The following is a 20,611-nucleotide window of genomic DNA, read 5'->3' as shown; positions in this document are numbered from 1 at the left end:
TTGCTATAACTTAAACACATGCTCTCTGGCTGTAACAACTTAACTCCCAGCCGCCTGGCTAAACCATGGTGCTCAAACCTCTCAGAGCTGCCATACTTCTCTCAGCTAGAGCAGTTCCTGCATTGCTCACCTCCTAGCTCCAGGAGCTCCTGCCCCTCTGGCTGCTGGCAGGGAACTGCCAGCCTGGCCTCAGCCCTGGGCTTTATAAGGGCCAGGCCCTGCCTCCTACAGGCAGCTGGCTCTTCTTAGTTGCCCCGGCAACCCGCAGCTGTGCTCAATATGTTCTGCCAGGGCTCTCTCTCCCTGGCAGTTTCTACTCTCTAGGAGCAGAGCACTGAGGTGCTCTGTGACAATCACCTAGACAGACATGTAGGCATAGAAAAAATGTTGACCCAACAGCCAAGTCATTATAGAGAAACCCAGTCATTACTTTAGAAACCTGTCAGGATGTCGCCTTAGCAGTTGGTAAAAACTGATGAGAGGTAAAGGCATCAGGCAGAGCCTGAAGAAAGTCTATTCTATGAACTGAAGCCACTGGTACCAAAAATGGCCTTCCATTAAATAAACGCATACACATGCATGCACTCAAAACAAGTACATGTGCATCTGCACACACAGCCTTGGCCACTGCTGAAAAGCAGCTAGGGCTGGGACTTGAGAAAGGTACCCTGTTGAAAGGTATTTTACAGCCAATAATCAAAGAAGCGTAAATTGGAAACTTCGAAAGTAACCAGTTCTGGTGTAATCATTTCAAGAAGAAAGTTGAAAAGTTGGAAGGGGCTCAGAGAAGAGCCAATGGAACAATTAACAGATTAAAACCTACCTCATAATGAAAGACATAAGAAACTCAAATTTATTTTGCTTAGGGATAGTCAAAAGATGACTATGCTGGAAACAGAAACATGAAAATAGAGGCCTCTCCAATCTAATAAAGCAAAGACGCAGAAAGATCCAGTAACAAAGACAAAGCATAGTTAGGTCATTAACCAATGAAATAAACCTACCAAGGTCCATAATGGAATGTCCTTTACTGGAAATATTTTAATCACACTTGGTCCTCTCTTTAAACAAATGCTCTATGCTCAAGCAGAAATTAATTCAGGGAAGTCCTAAGGTCTGGATCATGCAAATGGACAAAGCATCATCACAATGGTCTTTCTGATCTTACAAACCATTGTCATATTTAATGCATACATGACTTAATAGTCTTCCTTTAAAATTCAGTACAATTACCAAGATAAAGGAAGGAGCTGAGCAGACTTCATCTTCCGTCTCCCAAAATCTCACAAATGGTAGTTAGCCATAAGTCACAACATTTTTACCTGACAGATGACATAGGACACTGTATCGCCTGATTTCACCTTTCGGCCTCCCTGAGAGTTTATCCACATGGCAACATGCACATGTGGCAAGTTTTTTTTGTCAGGATAATCTTGAGGATCTTTTGTCAATGCCTAAAAGATCAAAGCAAAATATTTCTTTGAGAAAAACATACTAATGACATGACAGACAACTCTATGCAGTAAAAAAAAAAAAAAAGGCATTGGTAAAAGTAGCTAACTTCATCATCCTTCTATGTTCACCAGAAAGCATATGCAGAGCATGACATACATCCAAAACACTGAAAATAGCGGTCATCTTTCCAACATTTCAGGTTTTACATACAAGTTTGGGGGGGGGGGGTGTGTTCCTGTTGTAAGAACATCCTATGATTTAAAAATTACTAACTGAAAAACAAAGACATAATAAAAACTCAAGCATAGTCAAAAATAACCAGAATTGTTAAAAACAGAATTTAATAAAAAAATTGAAAGAATACTGGTCTGTGACTGCAAAGGCTAATTCTAACTATAAAAGTAATACCTAATAAACTTTGTAACAAATGTGTTAAAACATTTGGGTTTGAATATTTTCATGCATTCAACATAATCTAGAATTTCACCATTAAATGTTTTTCCTTTCATTTCTATAATTATTTCATTTTTAAAATTCATTATTGCCATGCTCATTTGCAATTTTATCAGTATAATTTGTCAAGGTGTTTAACACTTAATATTTCTAAGGCAATAAAATACCAGAGTATGCAGTAATTAAACAGGAGATAATTTCTTGTTTCAAATTACAACTAAAACTAAGTGCTAGTACAATATTTGTAGACATGTTGGTCCTCAAGAAAAAGGCAGACAATAACTTTTAATAAAGAAAAGCTGACTATATTGGTACCAACATGAAAGCTTGCAAGTTTTCATTGCTAATTTATTCACCATTAACTTGTATACCAGAAAGCAATCCAGTAAAGACAATGGATGCTGTGAAAAGCTGGGATAGAAAAGTCACTTCCCACATTGGGGTAGGACCAGATACACAGAAATAAATAAAATATGGTTATACAGTAAATATAAATGAGTAACTACTTCATTAAAATACTCAGAGGTGACTCTTACTTAAAAAATGGCAGGACTTTTATAGTTATAATTGCATTCCTTTGACTGAAGAATCAAAATGGAGTTAGATAATAGGTCAAAATATAAAATGTCATGGTTAGGTAGAATTGCAGCAGTTAAGATTAATATTTTAGATTGAATTAGTTTTCTATTTCAAATTCCAGTTATTATAGTGCCAGCAAATCTCTTAGATACTACGATAAACAAATTTATTTGGAGAAATAAGAAACCTAGATCCAAAAAATCTATCCTGGAAAAGCCTCAGCAAGGGAGATTAGTGGGGAGATTAATACTTCCAAACATTAAATATTATTACCAAGCCAGCCAATTTAGAAATATGGTTTACTAAATAACACCAACTCACAATAAGCACTTAGTAAAGATAGAGCAAACCTACTGTTTAGCAGTCAAACTTAATATATAACCATGGCTAAAGAAATCTGCTAGACCAAATTCAATAATTACCCCTTTAAGACAACAACATTGAATAACTGGGATCATACACATAAGAAATTAAGCTCATACCCATCATCTGTAGCACCTTTTCATAAAAAAACAAATTTACTACTAATAACTTATTAGGAAACTTTAATACCTGGGAACATATTGGTATAATACATTTTGGACAATTACTCAAAGAGTAGCTCTTTTGAAGTAATACAACATAATGCAGGTGACATTAAAATCCTATTTTTCCAATATCTCCAACTGATACACTTCCATCTGTAGAAATTTGATAGTATTTGAGAAAATATTGGTGACAGTTATGAAATACAGGCCTATGTTCTGTGTTAAATAAAGCAATTTTAAATAACCATATAGAAAACCCCCTCCCCATTGTTTATGACAAAGCGAGCCAATGACACTGGATCAGAAAATAGTGCGAAAGAGGCCATCAGGAACAATGGGAGACCATCTGGAATAATGGTTATCACACATCTATCTGCATGATAATAAAAGAAAAATGATATTTAAATCCTATATATTTATGTTATCTCACCCCCACTTAATTAAATGTATGATACAGGCAAATTTTGGAGGGAGTGAGGTCAGTTAGGAAGACTGCTACATATGGTGGACAGACTCCAGAACTAAATTGTTCTGGAAGAACGTTGGAGATGTGGCGAGGGAAATAACAGGATGCAGCTATCAGATAACTCTTTAGTATTCTTATTGAACCTTTGTGAAAACTCTACAACATAGAAGTCATAATGAATCTTCTAGTGGCTGCAAGAATTAACAATTGACAAATCCTGGAAGAGAAGTGATATCCTTAAAATCACTACTGATTTCAAAAAGTTTGGGAAGTTTTAGCAATGGAAAAGCTATCCTATTAAGTCAGTGCTCTCCAGGGGAGAAGGAAAAAAGATGCTTACTTGGAAATCTGTTGGAAATGTTTTGAATTTGCTACAAAACAATCTTTCCCTGCTTTCAAACCAGAAAGCTTGAGAAATTTTTGAATACTGAAGGAAAGTGCAAATGCTATGAGCTAATACTTAAGAACAAATTTGGAATAAATTTAAAATGTAAAAGCAGAGATGAGCACAAGATAGTGAGATATGTATTATGCAGACTTCTAAGCATCAATTTGCACAGTTCAGAAGCATGGAACTGAGGACTGAATTGACAACAAGGCAACTGGAATGAAATAATTTTAATTTAATTTAATTTCTGATATGTTATTATGTCAAGGGCTAGTACCACCACTGGTCTGGATTACTGATAAGAAAGATAAAAATCACAGCAAAAATATGAAAATCATTTGTCCCATGCGTGAGATTTGTGTAATTATAAATAACTATAACACCTGAAAGCATCTATAACCGTAAAAAGGGTTTCTATTTTCAGAAAACAAAAAAGAAACTTAAAATAATCATTGAACAGCAGTTGATCAGTAATACCATTTACCTTGTTGATTTCAAATTGGCTTATTGGGACTCTGCCATTTGTCACATTTTCTCCTATGTCTATTAGCCTTCTTTGAATGTTTTCCACAATTATGTCTCGAGTCTGGTCGGAAAGAATCTGACCAATTACATAGCTGCAAAAAGAGTTTATAAAAAAAATTAAACACACAAACGATATCCTAGTTTTTAAAAGAAGGCTATACTATTCTGCTTTCTCTAGGTTATCTTCAAAATGCAGAAACAAACTGAGGACAAATTTTATCTCAAAACTGTAAACTTCTCCTTTTTTAAAGTCATGCATTAATGTACTGAAAATTCAAGTTCCTATTTAACCTTAAAACCATTTTAAATGAGCACCAAACTGCTCTTAATTCCCGAACCTTGTTTTGACATTTACTAATCCACAACAGGTACATAAGATGAAAGAAATTTAGAACATGAAGTTACTGCAAGCAAAAAGTCCTGCCTATTTCTGGAAAATCATAGCTGGAAGGTCTGCCAGCTGCAGTAGAGTTAGTCACTGAAGAACACTGACAAACATTTGTATAGCTTTAATTACTAATACATTCCTAACTTGGAGAAATTTGCTTCTATTATGATGCATCTTTTCTTAGAAAATGCAAGTCTTTTAAGAACAGTAAGCAAGTGTGTAGTGTATATTTACAAATATAAAGAAGCATTCATTTCTAGGCACATTTAGAAACATAAGTTATTTAAACTAATGTTTTTCAAGAGGCTGCACGAAACAATTTGACTCAGCCACTAGATGACCACCTCTTGGTCCAATCAAGAGTATTCTTCCTTCAGAACTAATAAGTTGGGCAAGAATGGCATTGTGCAGCATTATGCATAGGAAATGCTCCCCCCCACAAATAATCAAGCACTGATAAAATGTATCCTCTTTTTAAAGAAAAATTAAAAGGTATCTTAATTGTTAAACAAGTTTTTCAGGGCAGGGACCATAACCTCTTTGTTCAGAAACTGCCTAGCAAATTAGTATCTCCTGCCTCCTATAAAAGTGTCAGTCAAAAAAGTACTGCATCCAGGTCTGGGCTCCACACTTTAGGAAGGACGTAGAAGCCTGAGAGAGTCCAGAGGAGAGCCATGTGCATGATCAGAGGTCAAGAGAGCAGGCCTTATGAGGAGAGGCTAAGAGCCATAGGACTCTTCAGCTTGGAAAAGTGTAGGCTCAGGAGAGACTTGGTGGCAGCCTATAAGAATATCAGGGGTGTGCATCAGGAACTGGGAGAATGTCTGTTCACCAGAGCACCCCAACGGAAGACAAGTCACAAACTGCTGGAAGACTGTTTTAGACTGGACAAAGAAAAACTTCTTATTGTCCGAGTCTCCAGAGTCCGGAATAGACTCCACCCGGAAGTGGTGCAAGCACCTACTCTGGACACGTTCAAGAAGCAATGGATGATTATCTTGCTGGGGTAATCTGACCCTAGCTGACTTTCTGCCCTTTGGGCAGGTGGTTGGATCCAACGATCTCACAAGGCCATTTCCAACCCTAATGTCTATGAAATCTATAAAACTTTTAAAATAGCATAGAATGCATGAATATATAAACATGTGCAAACATCTACATGCATTTACATACACATGGGTGTATATATTTCTTGGAAGTCCTCAGTTCAGTTTCCTTACAACGTAAATCATAAGGAAAGGAGGCCCCTAGGATCCCTGACATGTTACACTTAAGATGTGATTAACTGGTTAATCACATCTTAAGTAGTGACCTGGCTACACATTGATTCCATTAATGGTGTGACAGAACCAGAGATGAGCAAAAAAGTTACTACACAAAACATGTGTAATAACTTCATGGCTGGTTCCCATCATGTCCTTAGTTGAACGTGTATCCAGTTCTCCCACTCTCGAAAGCCTGTGTGCGCCAGGATGCATGATTGTTAGGATCACATATGAGACACCCTTGCATCTTGTTTTAATGCCTGTCAGTGGCCTAGAAGATGTTAATTTAATTGTGCAGTGGGATCTGAGGAATTTTATCCTGGATTCCAAAAACAGCACATTCTGCCAAGCCAGACATTCAAAGTTTGGCATGGCAGTACACTCGATTCTTGGGATCTGGGATAAAATCCCTCAAATTCCCATCACTCATTTTCCTGGGCAGGCAGCTGGCTGCATATCTACCAGGGCACAGGGACCTGTGGATGAGGAGCTCCCCAATCCCTGGCCTATGTACAGCTGGCTACACAGGGAGCTGAGGACCACTGAGCTCCCCAATCCAGGTTGCATACACACCAATTCCACACCAGGCTGTGTGCAGCTGGGCACTGGGGAACTCTCCAGTCTCCAACTGTCCCGGCTGCAAGCGCATCAACCCAACGCTGGGCTGCATGGTGCGACTTTGAAGTCCAGGATACCAGGCTGTCCAATGCTGGCCGCATGACACAAGTTCAAATTAAAGCATGATACAAACTAGCGACAAAGATACTCCATATTAAAGGTCTTTGTGATATCAAGGCTGCTTGCAGATGTTTAACAACAACAAAAAAAGCGATGCTTTACTTTAAACTCAGCATGATCCCATGCGAGCCCAGTGCATGCCCATAAGAGACAGTACATCAGTTGGGCCCAGTTCACCCAATGTCTGTATATATCAGGCACTTGAGTGGGGCTTTTTTGGTGCTTTTATCTAAGAGCTGATTCAATAAGCTATTAGATAAGACACAAAAAAGCCCAGCTGAAGCACCCAATCTCTACAGACACTGCAGAGTAAAACATGCTGCTTCTTGCAGTAAAGAGCAAGGTTTGTGTTTGGTTTTTTGTTGGTTTTTTGTTGGGTTTTTTTGTTTTTGTTTTTGTTTTTGTTTTTGTTGGGGGGGGGGGGTTAACATCTGCAAGCAGCCCATATATTTTGTAATAAATGTAAAGTCACCTAACTACAGGACAGAAAATGCAAAATATGTTGTTAAAATGTAAGCATACTTGTACAAACTGTTATAGACTTGTTCACTAATTTGATGATGCAATATTCTTTAGAATCAATACAGTTCTTGGTTAACAACCAGTAGTCTCCCTTACAGAAACACTACTGAACGTTTGTATATCACTTTTAACATTTGTGACTGTTCAAGATTTACAGTATGAGCTAAAAAAACAAGCCTAAACTGAAGGAAAACGCACTTTCCAGATTCTTTTGCAAGATCACACCAGTCTCTTCGGACTATATCCAATCCTTTCAATTCCTGCTTGGTAATGTATTTCCCATCTCCTGTTGGTTCCACAGTTAGAGCTGCATACTTCTTCTTCTTCAGCAGTAACAAGGACTTGAAGACTCCATCAATATCAATCTCCAACAACTTATACAGCTTGTTTACTTCACTTTTGATCTATGCGAGTAGAGAGAGGTAGTTAGCCCTGTTAATCTAAAGTCAGACAGAAAAGCAGGGCACGGTGGCACATAGACACCAACTCATCCCCTGAGAAAGGCACAAGATTTCACATACAACAGCTAAGTGCTTTAGATATGTTACATTAAAGAGTCATTGGATCAACACATATCTTGCATGAGAAACAGAGAAGAACCCAAAACTCCTTTTCCCCAAGGGACTATCCTGATCACTAGGCTAACAGAGTCAGATTCCATGTGGATTGCTTTCTGTCTAGCCCAGTGAATCTTGCATTCCTTCCTGCACTGTTCAGTTTCAATGTGGAGAGGGGAGACGAAAGGTGTCCTCAGCTAGGCCAGCCCCTAATCTGGTGGTTAAGGTGCCTGTCTTATAAATAGGATATGTGGGCTTGAACCTAAAAACTAGGTCATCTGCTTCCTAAATAACCAAGCTAAACACTATAGTAACATTCAAAAGGCAGGCACCATCACCACTACTACTACCAAAAAAGAAAGTGAGCCAGTTGTCTGTACAGGTAGGGATAATTTAGGTTGCTAAATGGATGCCTGGGTTTCAAGTTGTGAATCCCACCCTCACATAAATGCCCATCTACATCCCCAAACAAAGCACCTAAGCCTGGGATAGAAGTAAGACTTCAGGAACAAACCGTCTTTAGCATTTCCTCTTTTCTGGTTTAAGCATCTTCATTTCTTTATGTGCTGTGTGTTATGAATTCCAAACTTTAGGTGCCTAATTCTTCCCATCTATAGTACACGGAATTTAGGTGCAGAAACACTGTGCATCACTACACTTAGAACCCTTTTTGGATCAGAGCCTAAAAGCTACTTGACTTTTTCTTTAAAAAAACAAACAAACAGTTTGTTCATTGAAAAAAAAATTATATAGGGAATGCAAAATCATGAAACTGAAATTACAGAAATGTGGGTGCATGGTGAAAACTGGGTGTTTATAAAAGCCCACAAACAACGTAGCTTATCCAAACACAGAAAATTGGGAGCTACAATTCAATATAGATTTCTTTCTATTTTAAGATCAGGTCTTATTTATTTACAGAGATAAAAAAGTTTCAGTCAATTCTGAAAACACCAACATATGGTGTGAAGATGTACTAGCCAAACAGACTGTGCCCTTTCAAAAATGGTGCATGTTAGACAGAATCATCATATTGCAGGCTGAGAAAAATCAAATGGCAGTCTCAAGAAGCTAGCTACTTTCTCAGTAAACTTAACACAGAAGAGGTCAGTTATCTATTCATTCTGAAGAGCAAGTGTTCAAAAAGGCATAACTAAAACAGTCTACTAGCAAATTCAGAAAAAAGGAGCTAAGCTAGCAGTACTGAACCTATTGTGTGAAGACCCACCAGAATAATAATGACCTACTAAAAGAGACAACAGTAAAGGAAAACAAAGGGTTAAATATCAAAAAGGTAACTGGAAACAAAACAAGACTTCCATATGTTCCAAAAATATCAATGCATGAGGAATTATTTTACACATTCCCAATATGGTTAAGGTTGTAAAAAAACTCTTCCCTGCAGCATCTGCAATCTGACTAATGTCCAATTATGATCTCAAAATATACTTAATCACATAAGATCAGGATCAGCACATCTCTTTGTTCACTGTTAAAATTCAAAAGCCTATATGGAAATGAATTCAGAACAAGAAGGGCTATGGCAGGTTAAATGAATCCATCCCTCACAAACAGAACAACAAATATCAAGAATCACTATCAAAGATTTTGAAAGAGACAGCCATGTTAGTTTAAGTTAAGAGCAAGGTGACACCTTAGGCCACGCCCAGATGAGTGCAGCCATGCAGTATGTGGCGCCACAGACACGTCTGTGGCGCCACATACTGCACATTCAGTTGTTCTTTGCACTGCAAGGGAGCAGCATGGAGGGTTGTTTTTTTTTACCCCTGGATATCCAGGGGTCAACAACAACAACAACAAAAACCCCAGGGAGAAAAAAAGCAGAGCAGCACACACATGGGCAGCATGGTGCACCACAAGGTGCACTGCTGCTAGTTGTCCCCGAAGAACCAAACATCCACACCACATATGGATGCAGCCTTAAAGACTACGTGGTTCAGAAAAGCATATATTTTCACAAGTGCCAGGCTACTTTGCCAGATGCTTTATTTTGAAAGCTACCAACAAATATTTAGCAATACATTTTAGTTTTTGCAGAAATAATATTAATGGTTCTCTCATCAGTGGGTGACTTAACTCAGACCCAATCCAGAAAAATATTTAGGAACATACTTAAAATTAAGCATGCTTATATCCTATTGCCTTAATTGTGACCCAAGTGCTTTCTTAAAATGGGATGCTTCACTGAAATGGTTCAATATCTGCTGCCATAGCATGGCACTGTCATGCAATATGTAGCCTTACCCCAACCTGAATTTCTAATACTGTCTTGTATGTGTAGAACAAGAATAGAGCAGTAGATTTGCTTTCATCCCATGTAATATTGCAGCCAAAAATAAAATCATATTAAATTAACTTGCAAAAACAATGTTTCCTGAATGCAAGGCCTAAACTTGTCTTCTTCTGTTCTTCCCACTCTAAGCTTAGCACATCTTCTCCTGAAACTGTTTACCATAGTAGGACTGCCTTGCATTGGCACACAATAGAATTCAGAGACACTCATTCTTATTTATGTATTACCTTTCCTAAAGTTGTTCTCTCAAATCCATAGGTATCCTGTTCTACCTCCTATGCTAGCCCTCTTGAACATCTCTCTGCTTCTCTTCTAGCATGGTCCCATCCAAGCCCTCACAGCTGCCTCATATTTCTCTCTTTCCTCAAATCCCTCCTTAAAAATAAGCCCATTTAATGGGATGATTCTTGCCTGTTTACATAACCAGGGATCCAGAACTCTTACATGTCTCAAACTGTTACTGGTACTTTTTTTGGATTTTTGTTAGTCAAATATTTCATATGTACAGTGATTTATGTATTTAGATTCTCTTTCCATCACACACTCCAGTTTTGCCCTCACACACAACTGTTTCATATTTGAAGACTTCTCATACCTAAAAATGAATGGTACTGTCACGAGTACACACATGGCCCCAGAATGTGCCAATATATTTATGACAATCTGCTTCCTCAAAAGCTGCCCTCTCATTCAGCTGGTATACACATACGGTATGTTGATCACATCTTCATCATCTGGACATAGGGGAAGAATCTTTGGAAAAACTACGCCCTTCCCCCACCTCCCCCCCAAATGACCCCGAATACAGGCAACCCCTGCTTAGCGGTCCTAACTGGTTCCAGAAAAAACAAGCGCTAAACAAAACAGTGTTAAGTAAAACCCATTTCCCCATAGGATTTAATGTAAATAAATATAACTGGCTCTGCACAACCTGCAGGCCAAGACCCCATGCTCTTGCTGCCCCGCCGGCCAGGGATTTACAGCAAGAAGGCAGCAGGGCTCTCTGGCTGGCATGGAGGAAGTGGGGCCACCCACCCACCAGCATCTGCTCCGCCCAGCAGGGGCTGCCTCCAGGACACCCAGTACTGGAACTATCTGCCGCTGCCAGATTGGTGCAGGCTCAGGATGGTGTCCATGCCCCATGGGTGAGTGCACGACCAGAACGGGGCACGGGCTGCAGCCCAGGCGCAGAGGGAGCTCCGCAGCCTCAGCCCCACTGTGTCCTGGGGCAGGGGACAACGCACACGTGTCTTGCGGCCCTGGGACCCGTGCTCCTGCTGCCCCACCAGCCTGGGCCCTGTGCTCATGCCCCCTGCCCACCTGCCCCTTCTTAATGCCGCAACCACTACTCCCCACTTGCCTGCTGGCCATGGGCTCCTGCCGCCCCACCCTGGGACCTGGCACCAGCCTGGGCTCTGTGCTGCCCACCCACCCCATCCATCCAACCCTTCTCACTGCCGTCACTCCTCCCCACCAGCTCCAGCGCCACATGCAGGAGCAGACCCAGCTCTCCTCCTGCCCCACCCTGGGCCCCCGTCAGGTGTCCCTCACCACTTCACTTGCTGCCGCCACTGCTTCTCTCCAGCCCCGCGCTGAGCATTATAACAAAATGCTCTGATCAACCAGGTACGTATTTTCCATGAGTGCTATAGAGAAACCACGGTAAGCGGGGTTTGCCTGTACTCCACCCAGCATAGTTGACACCCTTGTGAAACTTCGTAATGGTCATATCACCATCATTTTGCATCAGAAACCAACCAGCAGCTATAACTACCTTCATGCCATCCTTTCATCCTAAATATACCACAAGATTTAACACTTGCACCCAAGCTCTTTGTTACAAGTGTATTTGCTCTGATACCATCAACCAGGTTATATACCTTAAGGCTCTGGAGCAGAAATTCCTACAATTTAAAATACAACCCCCAAACTTGCCATTGAAAGCCATGGAGGCAGGCTCAGATCCTGCTCTAACCTGCTACAATACTAGGCCTGTCATAAAGACAACAAAATCCCTTCCGTTATCCATCATAGTTTCACAGTTTATGAAAACTACACCTACAGCCTCCAGCTTGAATGCCTCAGACACATCATTAATGACCTCCAACCCCTCCTGGAAAAGAATGATCATCTTAAAGCAGCCTTGGAGAACAAAACTGTCCTGCTTACAGGCAACCCCTTAACTTCAAACAGGATCTCTCCAGCAACACACCACCTAAAAAAGGCACCAAGCATTTCAACAGAACCAGATGCCATATGTTTCCCGGCACCAGTACACACCACATCATCACTGGACCACGCAACACAGATTAGAAAATCTGGGGTTCAACCACCTACTCCTATACTTATGTCATATACACACCTGCTTCTAGTGCCTATCTGCTATCTAGATTGCACAGATCGGGAGATCCCTATATAAAAGAATGAATGGACACCAATCAGACATCAATTCCAGAAAGATGCAAAAACTTATAGCAGAACACTTTAACCTCCCTGGACATTTCATTGCTGACCTCAGAGTAGCTGTTCATAGACAGCAAAACTTCAAAAACTCTAATGCAAAATTGTGAAACAAAAAAACATCCACAGACTGGATTATGTTAAGTATGGTCTCAGCAAATACTGGATTCTTATCCTATTACTTGGACTACCTTTTATAACCCCAATGTCCCTAAACAGAGACAACTGTTTTATTTATACCCTTTGCCCTCCTTACCCCACCATAAACTCTCTCAGCAGTGCCTGCTCCATTTCATCCCACTTCGTGAGCAGTTGCTTATGAAAACTTATGCTTATCCAATTCAGCTCATCTATAAGGTGCAACTCTACCCTGCCTTCTGTGTATTTAAATAACCTTCATCATTTATATTTAGTACCACCGCTGTCTGCGAGTCTATTCATGGCATCTGATGAAGTAGGCTGGAGTCTACAAAAGCTCATGTCTCTCTGAACAAGTTAGTCTATAAAAGGTACCACACTACACTTCCTTCTTAAGTACTGTAAATTAACATTTTATTCAAACTTGCATTCAGACAGCACCCACAAACTGATAGTTATTACCCATGCATAATAATTAGCCAAACAACAAGAATTTTTGTTAGGTAAACAATGTCAAAATATAAACTATAAAAATTTGAATTATGTTGACACTGCTGTTTGTAAGGTATGATTTTTTTGAGCTTTAGTGTTAATTTTATTTGGTTTATCAAATATTCAAATAGAGTTCTGATAAATTTAGGAATAGTAAAGCTATTTACTATACTAAAAACCTTTACCAAAAATGTATTTTTTATTCAACTAGAACTTCTCTTCACAGAAACATTGTGATACATGTCTGCCCATCTGCCCTAATGGACAACAAACAACAGATATACAATTGTGTAGATATTTTTATGCTAAACGGTTTATACACGTGGGTCTGTTTCTTTCAGACCACTTTCCCCCCCGATATTGTCTCTTATAAGATAGACATATATGAAAGCCATAAGCAAGTTTTTCCTTCAAGATTTCCCTACCTTGTTTCCCAGTTTGAATACCTCCTCCAGGTTGGTGCTATTTGTATTTATCATAATGGAATCCGTATCTCCATAAATCACTTCAAGGTTCATCTAATTAAAGCAAACAGTCTTAGAAAACAACCTAACCTTTTTAAAACTCTAATGCATTCTGTTGCACATCAGTAAGTGCAATTTTGAAAGTAAGTGTTTACATACATGTATTACCAGTTTAGTACTAAAAATATAATGAAAAATAGGATTTTCTTTAAAAGCTTGCACCTATCTTTAAAATATTAATATCTGCATTCAAAGGGAAAAAATAAAGCATGGATCACACCAAGAAAAACAACGGAGACTTTTCAGTTCTACATTTTACCAGTTTATAACTACACTTACAGGTAAAAACATGCTGTAAATAAAAATAGAAGGGTAAAAGAAAAACCAATGAAAAATTCTAATTTTATACATTCAAACCTTGCTGTAATTTGTGATTCTGGGTTGATTGGGAAGGCAGGGGGGTGGGAAGGACCATTGACACTGGCGGACTCTGCCAGATTATCTTCAGACTATTCAGATAAGGGACATATAAACTAAAGTGCTTTTACCCAATTTCCATGCAAGGGAATACCATAGCTCAGTTCCACTGACAGCAATCACACAACACTTCTGCAAACTAACCATATCAGATAGAAGAAATGGCACTTATCTGGCATTTTAATGAACTAATAGATACCAGGTAGTTCTTCAAACTACTAAACAAGGACACCAAGTAGCTCTCCAGACAGGACTCTGTTCTTCCTTCACATTTTCCAGACTTACCAGGTGACTTATTCTTTCTACTCCACTTCAGGTTTGTTTTTTGTTTTTTAAAGGAGAGCCAAAAGGTGACTCTTGCAACATGTTGTGAAATGTGTTAGACTGAGTAAGTTCTTCTCTCTTTTGTTAGCCCTTCCACTGGCCAGAAGCCTTGATCAAGAATTTATTTTTCTCCTGCATAAATACCTAGCTACAGCGATTCAAATGTTTTGCATTCCAGATTGAACCACTCCTCAGCAGCATCAGGAGATGAATGCAGAAACGCCTGCTTTTACAGAGCATATAGGCCTGCCTGTTTAGCAGGAGTAGTAAACACTAATATAGCACACTGGCACATCCCCCTTCCACTGCCTCCTAGCCTGATTTTGGTAACAATTCAAAGGCTTTGGTCATAATGGATTGGGGCTGGAACAGAGACTGATTCTTTGCTCACAAACCAAGGACAGCTGTGTCCAGCCGTGATAATGCAAGACACTCCACCCAGGTGAAAGGTTACAAGAGCTAGGAATTTCCAGGCAATAGGGAAGTAAAAGATGATGATTATCATTATTACTCCTCCCCAAAAACTGAACATTACTAAGGACTCTAGTAGGATACTATCAATATGGTGAATAAGGACAACATGTCTTCTGGAAAGGGAAGGGGTCAGTGCTGTTTAAAACACGTATGGTTAAACCCATACTAAATTCCAAATAGTCAAAAATCACCATGTAATAGAATATAAAGGGAGCCAAAAAATAAATCTTAATAAAACACTAGAACACTAAGTGTAACAGGCCTGTGAGTAAACTCTAATTAGCACTGTTGCTAATTTGCTTGAAACACTCACACACAGGCTTCAAGCAGGGGCTAGATCATATCTGTGTTAGGAAAAGAAAAAAGCTATAATCCATTAGGAAGGATTACATTTGTAAACTAGGCATCCTAAGAAGTGACTTCAAGTCTGTTTGGGTTACAATTTTCCTAGAATAAAAAAATTTCACCAGGTGTGCTATTTAAGGGTTGTTGTGTAATGAAAATGCTCAGCATTACCTTCTGCACCATCTCCTTGGTATGCATCAAAATCTGAAATGAAAAAAATAATCAAAGATTAATGTATGATATAATTACAAGTTAACATATGCAAACATATCCATTAGGTAGCTAACTCCAAATGTTCTTGCCTTTCAAAACATAAAGCAAGCCATTTACCCCTCCTGGCAATATACACTGCCATCTCGATACCCATATTAACAACATAAATCCCTGTATTACTACTTCGTTCTAAACAAGATTAAAACAAATCTTAAGCATAATTACATGGGGGGGAGGGAAACAAGATACATTAGAAGAACGGTATTAACAAAATCATGTGCTCAAAAGTTAAGACATGTCAGAATTAAGTTTTCCTGTGAAACTTTTAATTCAGCTGCCTTCTATATGTGTACATCATAAAGATATAGTGACGTAAGTGCCAAAGGTCAGAAACAAGATAAGCCAAAAATTGAGGAATGCACAGTTAAAAGTTTGATTTAAATGAATGAACTACTAATATACACAACTGGGCATATCTACACATATGCTTTTTTCAAAATCACAGATTCACCCATAGAGACCAGGAACCACTGGCAGCTAAGATTTTAGCTTTACTTGAGCAAGAAAGGGAGGGTGAGTTACCTGCACATTAGGCTCTGTCCCTGCTCTATGCAGCTGTAACTCTTGAATAATCATTTTTTTAAAGGAAAAATTAAGGGGAAAAAGGTACATATTATATTCCAGGGTATGTGAGTAAATACTGTCTACTGTACACTAGCATAAAATCAATCATGTCAAAGCAGACATACCACTGAGGGATAACAACTATGAGAAACCAGTGCTAAAGATGGATGGGACACTTTTGCCAGAGGATCTCACAAATATCTGAGTAGCAAGCCATGTTAGTTTGAAGTTAGGAAGAAGGCAAAGTCAAAAAAGAGCAAAATCAAAGAGCTAGTATTTGCATTCCACACATACTGCCCTGTGAGAAAATACAATGAACACTATGTCTACAGTACAATGGCATTATATCAATGATGTCAAAGCAGACATACCATTATGAGAAACCAGCAGAAGAATGTCAAGCCTCAAGAATCCTTAACTCTATTCTAGACTAAGTAATGTAGGCAGAAACTCCTTTGCTCATTTCCCTCAAAGTTTGCCCTTTCTGCATCTTTCATTCCAAACTATCCCTGTTCTCACTCCTACCTAACCTCAACCACTGGTTCCTTCTCCTAGCCACATTCTCCCCATCTAGGAGTCCCAGTCTCTACACTTTGTGTTTCTGATCCAAGTCCTACCCTCTTTATCTGCTGAGGCCTAGAGTCAGCTCTGCAAATGTCCAGCCTCAGCCTCCCCGTACCTTCCAATCTCTCTGTGCTCACCCACTCCCAATGTCATGTCCTTGTCCGTAGACTGCTTGTTCAAATCCCTTTCCATCTCAGGTCACCTCCCTCTACCTCATCCATTTCTTTCACTGCCAAGCTTCCATCCCCATCAGATCTCTTTTTCCCTCACCAGAATGTCACAATCCTTGTCTCAGGTTTATTATCCCAGTCTTGGACCTGACCCCCCACCTCTCTTTTTCCCCAAATACTCCGGCTCATTGTTAGATTTGTTTCTCTTACAGGGTCAACTAGTTTAAGCTAAAATTGTTTAAACTTAACAAATTTTAATGATTTAAATCAGCAAATAAGACACTTTGATTTAAATCATGAATGAAATATTGATTTACATTTGTAGTTTTCATTTTTTGCTTAAAAGAAAAGTTGATTCAAACTTGTTGGTAAGCATTAAGATATGCTGATTTGCAAATAAATATAGTCTTTACACTAAAACTGGTACTTTTTTTTGCTAACCAGGAGGACACACGAGGTGCCTGTAGATGTGCAGGGTGGCTGTTCTGATGCACTGTAATTACAGCACATTGGAGCAGACTCAATTAAGGGGAGGCTGAGATTGGACATTTGCGGAGTTGACTATAGGCCTTACACTGAGTCTCCTGGAGCATGGCAGCAGCCTCCAGCATCTCATGCATCAGCATCCCTGTGCTTAAAAGTGGCAGCGGGGGCACATTGTCTAAAGGTTGTTCGATGAGCTTTGAAGTGCCCCCATTGCCATTTTGAAGCATGAGAATGCTGACACATGGGACGCAGCAGGCACTTTAATTAGAGCGGCAGAGCCGCTCTAATTAAGCCCCCATCCCACCCCCGGAGCACATGTAACAATTCCCACTATGTCTAAACATGTTTATTTAGGTAATTATATAGTTGAACAAGCACTTATTTGAATTCTTGAATTTTACTTTTTTCCTGTGTTAGAAAGTGACACATTTAACCCAATGGTTATTTACTTATTAACAACTTATGATATGTTGCAGGCTGATCTGGATGGGAATTTGAATTCAATTAAAATGCACAAAACATTTTAGTTAAAGTTAAAGCTATTTTTAAATGTACAGAATACAAGAAAAAACTAAAAATTTAACTATGGTTTGCATTTAAAATTACTGATATAGTAAACAAAGTGTTACCTAGTTTGCAAACTCAACCAACTGGGCATTAAGTTCTTCAAACTTTTAGACTAAGCATATGTCACATTCTCATACCTAGTTTTCATTCATAGCTTGCTTTTCCAACCCTAATCTGTTTCTTAATTTTGAATGAAAGTCATTGCTTCTAAACACAAGAAAACCAAACTAGGAAATTACATATTAAACTACAGTAATCTCCTACTTTAATTATGATCACTCTTAACTTTCACAACTCTTGACATCCATGAACGACTGGTGCCTCCCAAGACTGCGAGGGCACCATAGTGGCAAGCGGGAACCACCCAGAACCACCGGTATTGGTGTCGGCGAGTGGGGACCAGCCATAGCCACTGGCATCAGCGAGCGAGGACTGCCCGCAGCTGCTGGCGGCAGTGTCAACAGTGGGGGGGAGGGGGTGATGAGTGGCGACTGCCCACAGCTGCCGCCAGCCACAGCAGCAAGGTGGGGTGGGCAGCAACCGTCCACAAAAGCCAGCAGTGATTTCAGCAGCAGCCAATCTCAGAGGGGCACATGCCCCACCACACATTGCCTACGTTGACATCGCAACCTTAATAAAATTCTTTGAAAACTTTGTTTGTTGCTGCCTGTGTCTATGTCTTCATTTGTGTCTATATACATATACATATGTGATGTGTCTCAGAGCATGGACAAACCCAATTTGTAGCAGCTTCAAAAGTGGAGGGGGAGCTGCTAGACTCACAGCATCCCCTGGAAAAGGCCAGTCTCTAGCTTCTTTTCCTTTTTGACTACGGAAATATAAGAAAGAAATGTTTCTGTTACAAAGAGTTCTGAAAAACCTCAAAAGGCCAAAATGTTTTTGAAGCTGTATTCCTACCTAGCATCCCTGGGCTTATTTTGTGAATCATGTGTATGTGTTCACACACCTAACAGTGCTAACACTGAATAGCACTCCATGGCACCTGCCAAAAGATCTTACAGCAGCACCCTAGTTAAGAGCCAATGCTGCAGCGATCCAAGTGTGTCAAAACCACTCCCTACACCCCTACAAAACCTACACCCCTGCAAAACCACTCTGACTTTTAACACGGATTCATCCAAGGTCAAAGTTAGGAAATTTAGCCTACCTGTATCGCTACCAGATCACGCAAACTTAACAGTTAGTGTAACAGCTACTATGCACTTCTGAGCAGCAGCTCCCTTTCCCTCCCCTATAAATACATATTTGTCCATACATACCCCCAGGCTTTTCACTATATTTTAGCCCATTCAAAAATCCTCCCCCGCAACGCTCCCCAAGTTCTCTCTCTCTTTAGAATGTAATACTTAAACTAAAAAAACACAAACCCAACAAACTTGCACTTAGACGCACGCTGAGCAAGACATAATATTTCTTTACATATTTCATACTTTAAATCGCTCTTAATAGAAACTGAATTTATCAATCAATACTTCGGTCATGAAGGCAGAGGACTGTTCTTATTCAAAACTTCCTGTTGCTATAATGCTTAAATCTGAGGGACTACTGCCCAGAGTTCATATTTGTGTACTTCATCGTTCCTACAATAACTGTTTAACTAGTGTCTTTTCTGAATCTCAATTGAACAATTTCATCAACTTATCAAAAATGGTATAGTTTAGCTCTCCCCTTAAAACTATTTGCAATTTCTCTCATCTTTGTATCATCTGCAGAGCTGATCATTACTCCCTCTACTCTAGCCTCCAAGTCATTAAGGAAAAATCTTCAGCAGCACAAGATCCAGAAAAGACTCCTGCAGCACACAACTTGATGCTTTCTCCCTGTTTGACAGTGCCTGAACTATAATTATTCTGAATGGATTTTAACTTGTGCCAGTTAATATATTAATCTTATAATATAGCAGTAGAATATAAATCTCTTCAGGCAAAGACGATGCAATTAACATACTTGTAAGTAACTTATTCATGGGGGAAAATAAAGAATTATTCACAAAACAGGAGTAACAGAAGTTTTCTTAACATGTATACAAAAATGAGTTAACAGATTTCCAAAACCTCTTTTTCCCATTCCTTCAGAAACGCACAAATGCGACCTCAGCACTTCCAAGATAAAGGAAAAGAGAGAAAAGGAGGGGGAAAAAAGGGAGGTGGAAAGGATCAAGGTGGGGGGACACAACAGATACACAGCTGAGAAGCAAATTCCCTTTCCAGCTCTGAAGATTAATAGTTAAGATTCTATGCGTAACCTGGACTTTGTTCTCACTCTTTAGCACTTCCCACACAACTACCATATTGCTAAAAACTTGTCTTATACATTTCTAATATGGCCACAAGATGAAGTAAAGAGCAACAAGCAACTTCTTACCTAATTTACATACTTCTGTTCAAACTGGTTATCCAGTTACATTTTACACTCCAATTTGTTAATCCAAGGTTAATTCAAATGAATTAATTAACATCATGACTCTTTAGATTTACCTACTTTTTTTATATCTCATAACTGAGGTGACAGTTATATCCCATTACCTACTGAGGTGATAGTGGCGGGAGATCACTCAGACATTTTCTGAGAAGAGAAATGCAAGACTCAGCAAAGAACTTGCAACTGAGAGGAAG

At 39.4% G+C, this 20,611-nt stretch overlaps 1 protein-coding gene across 1 annotated transcript in view; it reads right to left on the bottom strand.

The window, feature by feature from the left end:
• The window catches only part of POLA1 (DNA polymerase alpha 1, catalytic subunit), a 319,768-nt gene that overhangs the window by 183,685 nt on the left and 115,472 nt on the right, over window positions 1-20,611 (bottom strand). Inside the window, exons 27-31 of the mRNA XM_006019568.2 lie at window positions 15,523-15,555; window positions 13,693-13,785; window positions 7,505-7,710; window positions 4,353-4,485; window positions 1,323-1,454 (exon numbers count right to left, since the gene is read on the bottom strand). Of these exons, the coding sequence (XP_006019630.1) occupies window positions 1,323-1,454; window positions 4,353-4,485; window positions 7,505-7,710; window positions 13,693-13,785; window positions 15,523-15,555 (597 nt within the window). The remainder of the gene's footprint in view (window positions 1-1,322; window positions 1,455-4,352; window positions 4,486-7,504; window positions 7,711-13,692; window positions 13,786-15,522; window positions 15,556-20,611) is intronic.

Source organism: Alligator sinensis, unplaced genomic scaffold (assembly GCF_000455745.1).
Source record: "Alligator sinensis unplaced genomic scaffold, ASM45574v1 scaffold348_1, whole genome shotgun sequence".
NCBI lineage: Eukaryota > Metazoa > Chordata > Crocodylia > Alligatoridae > Alligator > Alligator sinensis.
The sequence above is the reverse complement of the archived record's forward strand: the minus strand, read 5'-3'. Positions and strand labels throughout refer to the sequence as shown.